Below are 14,495 nucleotides of genomic sequence, written 5' to 3'. Positions count from 1 at the left end.
GTGGGGTGGGGGTGGGTGGGGTGGGGTGACTGGGGCGTGTGTTGTAGGTGGAGCATCTGAGTTCACCATGCCCACTTCTCGCTGAATCCTGCTGTAAAGGACACTAGGGCGTGGTTTGTAGATGGAGCATCTGAGATCACCACGCCCAGTTCAGTTCAGGCTGATTCCTGCTGTAAAGGGCAATGTGTGTGTGTGGGGGGGGGGGGCTTATAGGTGGAGCATCTGATATCACCACGCCTACTTCAGGCTGAATCCTGCTGTAGGGGACAATGGGGGTCATGGTTTGTGGATGGAACATTTAAGATCACCAGGCCCACTTCTCGCTGCTATTAGTTAACGCTGTTTAGTACAGAGTGACGTGACATTGCGAGACTTCATATCGAAGAAACACGCACATGTATGAACTCTAAGTGTTGTTAGAGCCTGAGGTCAGATTAACACAGTTATTACATGTTCTTTATCATGTGAGGTGCGAGTTGTCATATCACTGGAGCTCCTCGTGTTTTTTACTCGTATTAAGTATTCAAATACAGTGAAGTACGTTTATAACGAACACGCTTATAACGAACTGACGGATATAACGAACCGATTTTTTGTCCCGACTATTTGCTATAGTTATGATGTATATATGCTTATAACGAACTACGGTTATAACAAACTAAAGTTAGTGGCCCCTTTGAGTTCGTTATAACCGTAGTTTACTGTAGGTTGACAGTGAAGGTTCAGGTAACGGTACACAGATCACCTCCAATAATTCTTTTTCAGCTGATTTGTAGTCGAAAGTTGAGTACAACTGGAAAACAGTTTTTTATGTAGTTTTGACCTTGACTGAGTGAGTAAGTATGATTTTACGCCGCTTTCTGGGACACCAGAAATTGGCTTCACACATTGTACCCATGCCGGGAATCGAACGCGGGTCTTCGGCGTGACGAGCGAACGCTTTTACCACTAGGCTACCTGACTGCCCGACCTTGACTGAGGATACCATTGAAGCGGACGTGGCACGGCGGTATTGCTCTCCTGTCGCGCTCTGGGTCCCCTTCCATAAAGCTATCTCTGTGCTCAGGTGACTGTAACTCCTATACTTTAACATAGACCTACGACAATCATGGTGCTGATGTTGCCTGGTGGAATGAGGCCCTGGTTAACACGGGGAAGTCAGGGACTACACGAACTGTATTGCAATGTCGGCCGTGTTGAGAGTTGTATAATGCGCGTTGTATTTATCTTAATCCATTTGTTTTCCCGAACGTGTATACCAGGCCTTCTAATTCACAGATACTGAGGGATACTGTAATGTCGGGTGAGATTAGAGTTTTTTTCATTATCAGAATCAGGACCGGTTCGCATCGCGACCTCAGCGCAACCACTGACGTAACTCTCATACTTTAATATAGCGCCACGAATGTCGTAACTCCCAAACCTTATCATAGCTCTACGACTGCCGTAATTCTCCATTCTAAAATAGTTTTTCGGTTGTCGTAACTCCCAGAGTTTATCATAGACCTACGACTGACGTAAACCCATACCTTCACATAATTTCCGGACTGTCGTAAATTCCAAACCATAACATAGCGCTACGAATGTCGTAATTTCGCAAATCGTAGCTTTAGCATAGCTTTACGACAGACGAAATTCCCGTACCTTAACATAGAGCTACGACTGACGTTCGTAGTTCCCTACCTTACGAATGTTGTTAATCCCAAATCTTAACATAACGCTACGACTGACATAACTCCCACGACACAACATAGCTTTACGACTTACATAACTCCCGTACCTTATAAATATTGTAAATCCAAAACCTAAACATAACGCTATAAGTATCGTGATTCCCATACTAACAGTCATCTTTACGACTGACGTAACTCCCGAACCGTAACATAGCGCTACGACGTTACTCCCGTGATACACCATAACGCAATGACAGGTAGGTCTTAGAAGATCACATCGCGCAGAATCTTTTGACGCGACTAAGATATAGCGATTTACTCCTTAAGTGACAGGTTTGTGAAATACGATGATCTGTGAGTTCGTTATCGCCGAGAAGATATAGCTAGGACTGAACCCGAAGGATACATGAATACGCCGTGTCAAGCAGACACATCAAGTAGACATGAACTGAACCGGCTCTGACACGAGGTCCGATGTTGGTACGATGTACAGAAATATGAGCCCAGCTGTTAGCATGAAACATGTCCCACAAGTTCATTATTTTCAAATTAAATCTACTTATTTCTCTAAATGTTCACGTTTTTGGTATGTACGGTGTGACCGCATGAGCAGAATTCGCGGTTCGTGGAGCAGGATACGCTGACCTTTTCACGAACACCCGGTACCATCACCATTTGATAATGATTCATAAACACGTGCTTATGAGAAAGTGGGAATCTAACAATCGAATCTGCTTTTGGCAGAGGCTTCTCATGAATATGGAAAGGGTTTTGTCGCTTTTATTGTACGGCGTTGCCTCATGACGATGACTCTTGTTTCGTGACTCCGCTCATATGGCGTTCGTACCTTATGGCCAATTTCCCTTTATGTTCAGCACTAGACAGACCAGGTAAAGACACAATTACTTTATGTGGGAAAATTACCTGCACTGACGCATTTATGTTTCTTAGATTGAAGATCAATGTCCCGTGTTCGGGCGGTAAAATTATTGTCCTGTACATGAAAGGTTTCGCACTGTTTCCTCACTGACCTTACATGACAGCTATCATGTTGAGTGAGTGAGTGAGTTGGGTTTAACGCCGCTTTTAACAGTATCACAGTTATATCGCGGCGTATCAGCTTAATGTGGGAGGAAAGCCCGAAGCGATGCAGTTCTCAGACGTTTACCACTTCGTTGAAACTCACGAGCACGGGTATTATGCTGACAAACCTAGAAACATAATCGGAGCGAACTGGGATTCGAACCCACAATCATAGGTTTCTGGCGTGCCCAGGGAACGCAACTCTGCACAGGGAATCGCGGCGCCTTAGACGACTGGGCCCCGGTGCCCCCCTATCGTGTTGAGCTCCTGCTGCTACCAAACTGCGACTATCGTGCCGCTGATTGCGCTTCCCCCTTCTCACATGGTCAGTGGAGTGTTCCACGGTATCTGGTAGTGGCAATTAGTGTATTGATGGTGGATGAAGCACACCCGGGATGTTACAGGGTCACTGTTATTACCTTCAGCTACTTCAGTGTGCAATATGTCGCACCTAGTCGATCATGTAGCATCTATACATATTGGCCAAACACTATCGGAGTGAAAAAGCGATGTAAACTGTCCAATGCTGAAGTGTTACTAAAGTTTGACACATGACATTCCATTTAGACACAGAGCCGCGCCCGCAATGGGTTTCAGATCTTGGTAGTGAGTGAGTTTGGTTTTACGCTGCTTTTAGCAGTATTCCAGCAATATCACGGCGGGTGACACCAGAAATGGGTTTCACACATTGTACCCATGTCGGGAATCGAACCCGTGTCTTCGGCATGACGAGCTAACGCTTTAACCACGAGGCTACCCGACCGCCTAGGTTAACCCAATGACAGGTCTTGCCGAGTTAAACTCAATGACACGTCTAGCCTAGCTAAACACAATGACACGTCTCGATGAGATAACCCCAATGGCACATCTAGCCGACCTAAACCCAATGACACGTCTCGTCGAGTTAAACCCAGTGACACGTCCAGTCGAGGTTAACCAAATGACACGTCCAGCCTAGTTAAACACAATGACACGTCTCGATGAGATAACCCCAGTGACACGTCTAGCCGACCTAAACCCAATGACACGTCTATCCGACCTAAACCCAATGACACACCTAGCTGAATATATATTCAACCCTGATTGGACTGTGGAATGAGCAGTAAACCCGAAGGCCAAATTAACCCTTTCCACAATCCCACACGTCAACTTGATGTACGGTACAGTAATCGCTGCATCTGTGAGCTGTCCTCCTCTTGTTACACCTCATCAGGATAATCTGTTCGACTAGGCGTGTTACAATGTCAACAGCTTCCTATTGAAATAATTAATCACAAATATCCTTGTGCGCGAAGTGTTAGAGTTAATGATATTAGCAAATTACACAATGCCTCATATATTTCCTTTGACATCTATCTGTCGAGGGTGATATAGCATCGATATATACTTCAAGCCGCAGGTTGTGTTATGCTATCATTAACGTGCGTACGAGATACTGGATTGTATAGATAGATTTATTACAGCTATTGATATGGGGGAGATTCCTAACAACCTATCACCGGTATCCTGTGACATCGGCTGATAATCATGCCAAACCCTAGAAAGACTCGACTGTTATTACACCGCTGTTGGTCGCGTGGATGACAATGCTATCGGTGTCTCTCCTACCCTAACAACTCCACAGCCGCGCTCTTAGTTTAGCGAGAAACGTTGTGGTTTTCTTGTTGACATTTGAACTGTGATCGGAGATCCTTCATTAGACATGGCGACGAGTCGACCGATCTATACCTCACCGCGGTGAATGAGTGCGAATGCCCTTCTTTTAAATATATCCTTGTTGAAACACAGGTTACGACTTAGATTCGACTAGAATCACATGACGTAAACGCTTGACTGACGTTGAAAAGATCTTCGATTGGAGTTGTACATAGGTCTCAAAGTAGGAAAAGCTTTTGTGACTTTGATAAGACATTTCTATACATCTATTGTCGGCCTTTATCCTTGAGCCGTGTGAATGTGTTTGATATGAAGTGACGAGAGTAATGTATTGGTTACCGTGTATTGTACCTAATGCACATCCGCAAAGCTGTGCTAACTCGTTACGTTATTTACTCTCACGACAGAGGTACTTGTTATATCGCCGTTACAAATTCGAGCAAACGTATGACGGCCACACCGTTGTGTCGAAGTTGAAGGGACCTACGTAAATACTTCGAGTTACCCGGACATACTGGATGTAACGAACTGTTCTAAAATCGCCCTTTTCATAAAGGTTATTACATACAGTATCATGTATAATAGTGTGACAACAGCGATAAATAGTTTATTAACAGTTTCGACGACTTCGTTGTAGCCGTACTTTGCTGAATATAATTACTTTCTGTCAACGTTGAGATAGAGATGGCTGCCGTCTGTATTGGATCATCATCGAGTTGGGAAACTTCGCAGCATGAAATGTCTATCGCAGTAGTTGTATTAGGTTTGAACTGGTGACGTTCACAAAGTGTATGAGTGAGTTGGGTTTAACGTCGCTCTGTACAGTTTCAAGTTATGTCACGGCGTTTCAGCTTGATGTGGGATGAAAGCCCGAAGTGATGCAGGTCTTAGAAGTTTACCACTTTGTTGAAATCCATCAGAGGTATGGTGCTGACAAACCTAGAAACATAATCGGCATGAACGGTCACAAAGTGATATCAGGACTGCGTCTAGCGGAACTCTCATACTCCAACATAGACATTTGGCGTAGCCCTTAAGATCCCAGTGTGGTAGGAGGCTTTGCAACTGGTTTCGCCCAGAGACGAAATAATACACTTATTTAAGTATCAGTTTAAAATACACATTGTACCCTGTGGGAATTCCGGATAGGTCCCTCAGCAACTTATGTTGGTCGTGAGGGGCGACTATATGAAGCTGGTGGTCAGGCTCGGTGACTTGGGTGATAGCATGTCATCGTACCAAGAATGCGTGGACGGTTACTTAGACTAAATGATGGATTGTCTGGTCCAGATTCAAATATTTACAGGCCACCGTCATATACAATGTAGCTGTAATATTGCTGAGTTTGGCGTAAAACAACAACCACGTTTTTGAATATTTGCTTGTCGTGTTCTCTAACAGTTTCTAAACGTTGTTTAATGTATTGATGTTATTATATCTTGATATTCAATGTATTCTTTGCTGTTACAGAGTTACAGATGGAAAGATCCAAATATGTCAATATGGATGACAACAGGATGTAACAGAACACCTCGGCTGTCGATACTAAGTCACTAAGGAACCAAGATTCATACATTCCAAGATGGCGGCCTATGCTAATCCTCTCAGCTTCTGTGTGATCTTGTGGACGCTTCTCTGTGGCGTACGAGAAGGTCAATGTCAAAATAGAACAACTTTCACACGCCGGGAGGCAACTCCAGCATCCCCGAATGTTGGCTATGCGATTACTAACAGCATGTGCAGATTGGAATTAGAAGACAAACAATTTCACAGCTACGTTAAAACAATGGAAAAGAAAATGGCTGTGTTGTTTAAAATCAGTTTACGAACTACAAACACATCGAAGGAAAATGACAAACTGTACAATGATATAAGTATGAATTACAAACCATTTCTGTGGTACAAGACCAAAACGCGCCATGGTCGCACGCTGCTGATGCTGTCATTCCACTACGATGTTCTGTCAATGTCTATTCTGACAATAGGAGTCGAGGAAATGGAGATCAACATCACAGATTCTCCTCAAGGATGCCTCCAGAACATGTCAGCTGATAACCGATTGACAGCAATACGCCAACTATTGATAGAAGAAAAACAGTCCAGTAACGAGGACAGGTACTCTAGCGCCCACAGAGACTATGTATGCAACCAGGAGATCAAGAAAGAAGATGACAACTATGCAGAGTTCGTGTTCCAGTGCTGCCATCGGGACTCTCATGGGAAGATCAAGTGCAGCGACCAAGAAGATGACCCCTGGATCTCCATCCTGTACATTTCAGTGACTGCGGTCAAGGTTCTCGTCTTCTGTTTCTGCCCCATGTTCCTCCCCGCCAATATGTACAACGCCATGTACGTGGCTGCGGAGTACGTGGTCAAGCTGAAGAAGGAGGTGAAGAAGTTCATCTACATCTCGGAGGAGAGCGACTATAAGATAAAGTACAAACAACGGCTGACTCTGGAGGACATATCTGACTGGTGGAGATTCAGGGACATGTTGGAGACCATGCCTAAGAATGAGATTCTCCCCATCAAGATGTCCGAAGTGCGAATCACCGTCAAGGGGAAGAGGATTATCCCAGAAAATGATCCCCCGACTGGTTTGATGAGGACGTTTTATGATAATCTATGTCGATGTAAAATCAAGGGAATCGATCCTTTTGTTGACTGTTGTGACTTGAGCGTGTATGCTTCTTTGGAATCGAAATTTTCGCACAAGTTGACCTGGCATCAATTTGTCCAGGCTCTTGTGAAGGGGCTGATGCTTCTGCTGCTGCCGATGCCCTACTACATCCGGTTATTCATCTACTACAAGTTCGAGAAGCATGAGATGGACCACCGATACGAGTCTCTGAATAACTTACATCTCAACCTCCGCTATGTCTTCTACAAGACCAACGTCATCCAGCACTATAGCCCGAGCCATGGCATATTCATAGCTGCTTATTTCTTCTATTTTCTAGCAGGATGTGTTATTGGATTTTCCTCGCCTGTTGTTCGAGACAAACTGAAGTCCGTTTCCAGAGGTGCCCTTCAGGACATGAACGCTATCTCACAAACAGGTGTGCTACAAGTCATCATTAGAATTGGTCTGTGGCCTTTCAAGAAATGTGGACTAATAGCATTGTTGCTCGGTCCTCTCTATATGTGTGTAACTTCTCCTTTTTGCATTGTCATTCTTGTGTTGTACTGTATACCAACCATATACCTTTCCTTTCGAATTGTGTACCAAACCAAACGGCAGATAGGTGACAATTCATATATGGATGACGAAGAGAAAGTGAAAAGACGTAAGTTTAGAAAAATCCATAACATAGGCCGGCATCTTTCTAAAATAGACAAAGTGGTTCATAGATCTACGCCAGAGGCTGAGGATAATTGTTGTCCATCGTCCATGGGTTTCAATGGTTTCTCGACCATTAAGACAGCGTGCCTTCAGGTCACGTGTGCGGTATTCTGCTTGTGTGTTCTTTATGCCATAGCTCTCATCTTTGCAGAATCATTTGGTTTGATTGTTGAGGTTCTGGCTTTTACGATGATGGGGATCATTGTGAATGCCAGTAGCACTCTCAAATACGTCAGTATGGTGCTCCTAGTGTTTGTATATATGCACGACTGTTATAGCAATGTGTATCAGAATTATCTGGAGTTTAACAAGACTATAATAGCAGAGATGATAGATAGAGCTGAGGACTTAAAGAAGATAGCAAGTCTTCCATCAAGTATGCAAGAAAACGCTGCATTTCAACTTAAGTGTAGTGACGAAGTACCCCCGATTAAAACAGATCTGAATTTTACCAAAAAGGAGATCAGGTGGAAACTTGGTCAGTTGTTGTTATTCTTGGACTCATTTGACACCCCTAGAATACCTCTTCGACTCTTCCAAAGACTCTGTGATGTTCAAATACACGGAGCACCTGGACCAGTTTATCTGAACCTCCTGAGGGCAACTGGGAAGTTCCTAGTGATTGTAGTGTTCCTGTTGTTTGTTATGATTGTGGTGATGGCATTTGGAAATGTAACGCAGATGTCATCAACCAATCAGACGCTAGCAACTCTAGCTGGTGGGTTTGTACCAATGCTGCTCAAGAACGTTTTGTCCTCAAAATCAATCAAACTGAATTTGAAGACTATTAGCTTCAAAGGACAAATAGACGAGATCATTGGGGAGTACAAACAGTACTGGCCTGTGAAGGACCTGGTGATAGAAAGAGATCTACCAAAGGAAGAGGAGGAGGAAGATGGAGATAAGGAGGGAGAAAAGGACGGTGGAGCAGAGAAAGAAAAGGATAAGGAGAAAAATGGGAAAGACAAGAAAGATGAAAACTCCACCAAAGAAAAGGTCACAACACCCGAGAAGAAGACTGACAGGAAGGAGAGCGTTGTGGACACCCAAGTCTCCATAAAGAGCAAGGATTCAAATGAACCAGGTTTTGTTAATGATGGAGATGATGGCTTAACAAGTATGTTTCCACCAATCCCGGAAGACCAGGAAGTGGACCTGTTCATAGACCTGAGTTCAGCTGATGCTCCTGGTGGATGGTCCTATCGGGGGTCTTCTGAGAGCATCCCGTCAGATTCCATGATGCCAGCGTACTTCCCTACCAACGTTAGCGCCGATATCACAAAAATCACCATTACCTATCCGGAGGAAAATCCTGTCTGAGAGAACTGTATATTCTCTGGATCTCAAACGGGACTTCACGGTAAAGGCCTTGTCCTTTGTCAGCCACAGCACGTCCTGGACCCACTATACCAATTGCACTGTTTTGTGGACCTACGACAGCAGAATTCTGCAGTCCAGATTGAAGCAAGGCTAAAGGAGAAGGTTATGGTTGTTCTCGATGGATGTGGAACCATCAGCACACACGGACAGCCCCGATCGAGAGGAAGGGAGATGTATATCGCTGTGTACAAGTTTGAAAACCAGATATAGTTGACCGAACTTTAGATGTTTGGTATGTTTTGATGTTTTGAGACACCATAAATGGTATTGTTTTATGAAACCATTAATGGTATTGTTATATGAATGATCGGAATGTAAATGATGAGCGATAACTGAGGTGCTGATGGCAAAAGCATTTGTTAGAGAACCTGTTGGTTTAACTTGAGAGATGCCACGCCTAACAATTGGGAGCAGATTACTTGCGTGGACTATAGTTGTTTAAATGTTTAACACCTATATTGTATCATTGTATGACTTTTGCTTGTAAGCAGTACGCCGTGACAAATATAAACTATAAATGCCAATGTGAAAAGTAGAATATTATTATTTTGACGATTCCCTTTGCAAATAGTGCTAATCATTTGAAGAGCCGTTGCTGTTATACATGACCGATGTAAGGTGTTCACAGAAAATTTTCGTAATTTCTGACATTTTCACTTTCTACTTATACCATGAATGCGTTGTTTCATAGTTCATAATGTAACCTTGTCTTTACCGTTATGTGATGCCAGCGTACGTCCCTACCAACGTTGGCACCGACATCACTACAAGCACCATTATCTATCCAGATGAAAATCCGGCCTGAAATACTTATATACTCTCTGGACCTCACACAGAACAAATTGATAACGTTTCGGCCTCGCACTGTATCTCTGTATTATTTTAGGAAAAAACTTTCTATTTCAGGCAACTAAATTAACTCCTTCACGTAAACCTTTCAACCAAACTCTAAGTGCTCCTACATTGAACTTACTTTGTTTCGTACAACCAGCATCCATTCAAAGCGGAGACATTCCAGTTCCAAGTCTGTTGTTAAAGAAAGAAAATTGGCCAGGCAGTTCTCAAAACCACAAAATCCATTAATTTGATGTGGCCGCGTCATTGTGCATAATGTTGTTTGTTTCCGTGTAAAGTGTACACTCCATGTGTGTAAAGTGATTTACTGATCGACTTATATGTACTTTGGTCATTTGTTTTATTTTACATTCGATTCCAGACAAATGAAACTGTACAATATTTTGAATAAAATCTTGCAAATATGCGAAAATAATATGTTTAAATGGAATCATATTTGGATTGCTGACTTGTATATAGGCTGTGCATTTTGGTTAATCTGAGCTGTGTGGATGAGTTATTGTTTAACGCCACCGTCAAACAAAATTCGACTCTTGTACAAGCAAACAAGTGATTGATAGAACGAGTACGACCCCCTCCCCCCTCCCCATCGAGGAACGATGGCACTCCGGTCAGCCATGTCACAACCATTTGTTCCTGAAATAAGTCGGAGGCACCTGTTTTACCCTGGAACCATCACGGAAAGTCAAACAAAGGCACCTGTTTACCCTGGAACCATCACGGAGAGTCAAACTAAGGCACCTGTTTTACCCTGGAACCATCACGGAGAGTCAAACTAAGGCACCTGTTTTACCCTGGAACCATCACGAAGAGTCAAACTAAGGCACACGTTTTACCCTGGAATCTTTAAGGGGATGATAAGACAAACCTGTGTTCTTATACTTGCCCGGCAGGTCACCCGATATTTGCATATTTCATCGCCACAACGGTCACACCCAACACTTTGAACATTAAACTTGTCAGCCCACTCCATACGGTGTCAATGTTTCGCAATATCAAATAAACATGTTCCGCTGGTTTGGCAAGCAAAGGTGGCTGTTGAAACCATTGTGGGCGTTGTAGGCGGTGAGTCAGTGTAAGTAAAGCCACCTTGCCATCCCCAATGGAGTCCAAATAAAGGAAAGTTTATATCCATGAAGTTAACATTACTCAATGAATATGCTCCACACTTCAGTCCGCACTATCACCACCATTATTGCACGGTGACTGGACAGAAGCCCGTGCACCTTGAGTACGATGCCACACTTAACCAGCCTCGTCCCCTGGTTAGATCTCTCATTCAAGTGAGATAGTGAGTGACACAATGACAGTGTTTTAGCCATCGTGACAAGAACATGTTATTCATTAATAATCATTTATTAAAAACTGTCAACGATGGACTACAATAACGAATAATACATACGGGGTTTTCTATTTTTATGCAACTTGTTTGGGAATATTTAAAACAGGAAACCATTACTTAACAGCACAAGACAAAATCGGGCTACAGATCGCCAGCAACCAAAAGCCACTACTAGGAACCAATGAGGCCTAACGGTACCTATGCTACCTGCGTGGTACCCCAACAGGATTTAAACATCATTCTGATTGTTGGTAATTTAAGCCGACAATTAAACCTTATAGTTATACAACGATTACAACTATGGTAGGAATAAAATACTTTGAATGATGTGGTCTTACATACTCATAGTTTGACAAATAGTTTACGCTACTTCAACCCCCTTTGAGCATACAGCCACTAAACCTCTTCTCATTAAAGTAGTAACGAGAGTACTATTGACCATTCCATCAAACGAAAGTACTATTGACCATTCCATCAAACGAAAGTACTATTGACCATTCCATCAAACGAAAGTACTATTGACCATTCCATCAAACGAAAGTACTATTGACCATTCCATCAAACGAAAGTACTATTGACCATTCCATCAAACGAAAGTACTATTGACCATTCCATCAAACGAAAGTACTGTTGACCATTCCATCAAACGAAAGTACTGTTGACCATTCCATCAAACGAAAGTACTATTGACCATTCCATCAAACGAAAGTACTGTTGACCATTCCATCAAACGAAAGTACTGTTGACCATTCCCCCAAACAAAAGTACCATTCCAACACACTGTATGCAATGATAATGGGATACTGACGACAAATTCTATGTTGATACCCATAGACAAGGAGTGAGGAATAGGGTACTGGAATCGATCCTTGTCTCGTGGGGTTTTCGGATGAGTGAATGTTGTTTTATGCCACGGTGGGTAATATTTAGGGCAATAAGTCTGGGCCCGGCAAACCAGTGGTTGACATGTTGATCAACCATCAACACACATACGATGACACATTTTTAACCAGATCACACAATCACCACCTAATATTCATTGTAGTTAGATTTTACATGATTTATAGAACGCCCTTTTCCCAATCTAACAAAAGAGTCTTCACTCACTTGAATCCCAGTTCACTGACCTAGGAGTTACAGAGAACCCATTTCACCCATCTTCCCAAAGGAGTGTCCCTGACTTGAATCCCAGTTCACTGACCGTAGAGTTACAGAGAACCGATTTCCCGATCTTCCCAAAAGGATTGTCATCCACTTGAATCCCAGTACACTGACCGTGGAGTTACAGGAAACCCATTTCCTCCATCTTCCCAAAGGACTGTACCTCACTTGAATCCCAGTCCACTGACCTAGGAGTTACAGAAAACCCATTTCCCCATCTTCCCAAGAGACTGCCCTTTATTTGCATCCCAGTTCACTCATCTCGGAGTTACAGAGAACCTCTTTCCCCATCTACTCAAGGTATTGTCCTTCACCTGAATCCCAGTACACTGACCTCGGAGTTACAGAGAACCCATTTCCCCATCTACCCAAGGTATTGTCCTTCACTTGAATCCCAGTACACTGACCTCGGAGTTACAGAGAACCCATTTCACCATCTTCCCAAAGGACTACCCTTAACTTGAATCCCAGTCCACTGACCTCGGAGTTACAGAGAATTCATTTCACCATCTTCCCAAAGGATTGTCCTTCACTTGAATCCCAGTACACTGACCTCGGGGTTTGGCCAGACAAGCAAAAGGATAGCCCGCGCAGCGATCCATGCTGTCTCGGTGTAAAGAGACACCAGGGAGACAGTGTAGCCACCCATTTAGTCGTATCGAATATCGTATTCTGCCTGCAATTCCCCCAGGGTCAAGTTTACACGTCCAACAAACGACACTTAACACGCAATAGGTGTAGTTTATATACTAGTGTTAAAAAGTGCCTGTGCAACACTGGGAAGCATGGGAAACAATAAACAAAGCATTCTTTTTCAGATAGACGTGACATAACGATTAAGAGGTTTACCCGTCAATAAAGATGATTTTCACAGTTAAAATACTTTAGCGATTTACCTGTTTAAATTGGCGCACATATTTTTTTCTGCTGGTACAGAATGCGTTCGTTCGGCCATCGACACGAATAAATTATTAATACTGTAATCAGCATTGGGTTGAAATAGAATAAGATACTCGTAATTACTTTCTGGTAAGTTTCAGTACAAACCCATTAACTAACCGTTACCATTCTTGTTGACTACTCAGATAAATTACGAACGTCCAATTATCGCAGAATACAATATATGTACTCAATATTTAGGGTTAATGAGGAGTTGCATCCCAACTACACTCAATAATTAATGCTTGAAACTGACAATTTGTACAGCTTTTGCACGAGTACTTAACGCCACTTGTCATGGCCAAGGCCCCAGGAATATACCCGTTGGGAATAGAACCCTGGTCGTTGACGTTACAAGCGAACGCTTTAATCACTAGACTGCCACACTACGGGTGGTCCAGTTGTCCAAGACGCTACTTTTCGATGTACAATGTGCATCTTAGGTGTGCCATGATCCTGTGGTCGTGGATGTCGAATCCAAGATTCTCCCTCAACATTATCGTTGGTCCATCAACACTATACCTATGCTCGATAGAGCCGCTCGAAAGTGACAGACCAGAAATACTGGTGTAAAACATAACTCACTCAGTCATTCACGGTCAGTGAAGGGCAGCGAGTGGGTGGGTTGGTGAGTGAGTGAGTTGGGTTTAACGCCGCTTTGAAAAGTATTCCAGTCATACCTTCATGTGGGAGGAAAGTCCGATTTGATGCAGGCCTCAGACGTTTACCACTTTGGTGAAACCAACGAGTACGGGTATGATGCTGACAAACTAGAAACATCATCGGGACCAACCGGGATTCGAAACACAACCATAGGTTTCTGGCGTGCCAAAAGGACGCAGACCTGGCCACCCGTACGACTGGGCCACCCGTACCCTCGGGGCCTTGAATGAGTTAAGTAGCATGTCAAACTGACGTTATATTTCCCCACATGCTTGTGTCAAAAGTCCGTTCATTCGTGGTATATCCTGCACGTGTCTCCTTACAAGAGCAGCTCACCCCCATATAACCAACCTCACGGTGTCGGTGGGAAAGTGTTCTGCACATTTCAGATTCGATTAAT

General features: G+C 43.4%; 1 protein-coding gene across 7 annotated transcripts in view; it reads left to right on the top strand.

The window, feature by feature from the left end:
- The window catches only part of LOC124141891, a 37,746-nt gene extending 27,350 nt beyond the window's left edge, over positions 1 to 10,396 (top strand). For all 7 annotated transcript variants that reach the window (XM_046510076.2, XM_048387851.1, XM_048387850.1 and 4 more), the window contains one exon: positions 5,883 to 10,396. In XM_046510076.2, coding sequence (XP_046366032.2) covers positions 5,995 to 9,075 — 3,081 coding nt within the window. In that variant the 5' untranslated portion in view covers positions 5,883 to 5,994 and the 3' untranslated portion in view covers positions 9,076 to 10,396. The remainder of the gene's footprint in view (positions 1 to 5,882) is intronic.
- Positions 10,397 to 14,495: the final 4,099 nt, after the last annotated feature.

This window comes from Haliotis rufescens, unplaced genomic scaffold, assembly GCF_023055435.1.
Source record: "Haliotis rufescens isolate VD_foot unplaced genomic scaffold, xgHalRufe1.0.p SCAF_7, whole genome shotgun sequence".
NCBI classification, from domain to species: Eukaryota; Metazoa; Mollusca; class Gastropoda; order Lepetellida; family Haliotidae; genus Haliotis; species Haliotis rufescens.
Note: the sequence above shows the minus strand (reverse complement) of the source record. Positions and strands in the feature narration are given on the sequence as shown.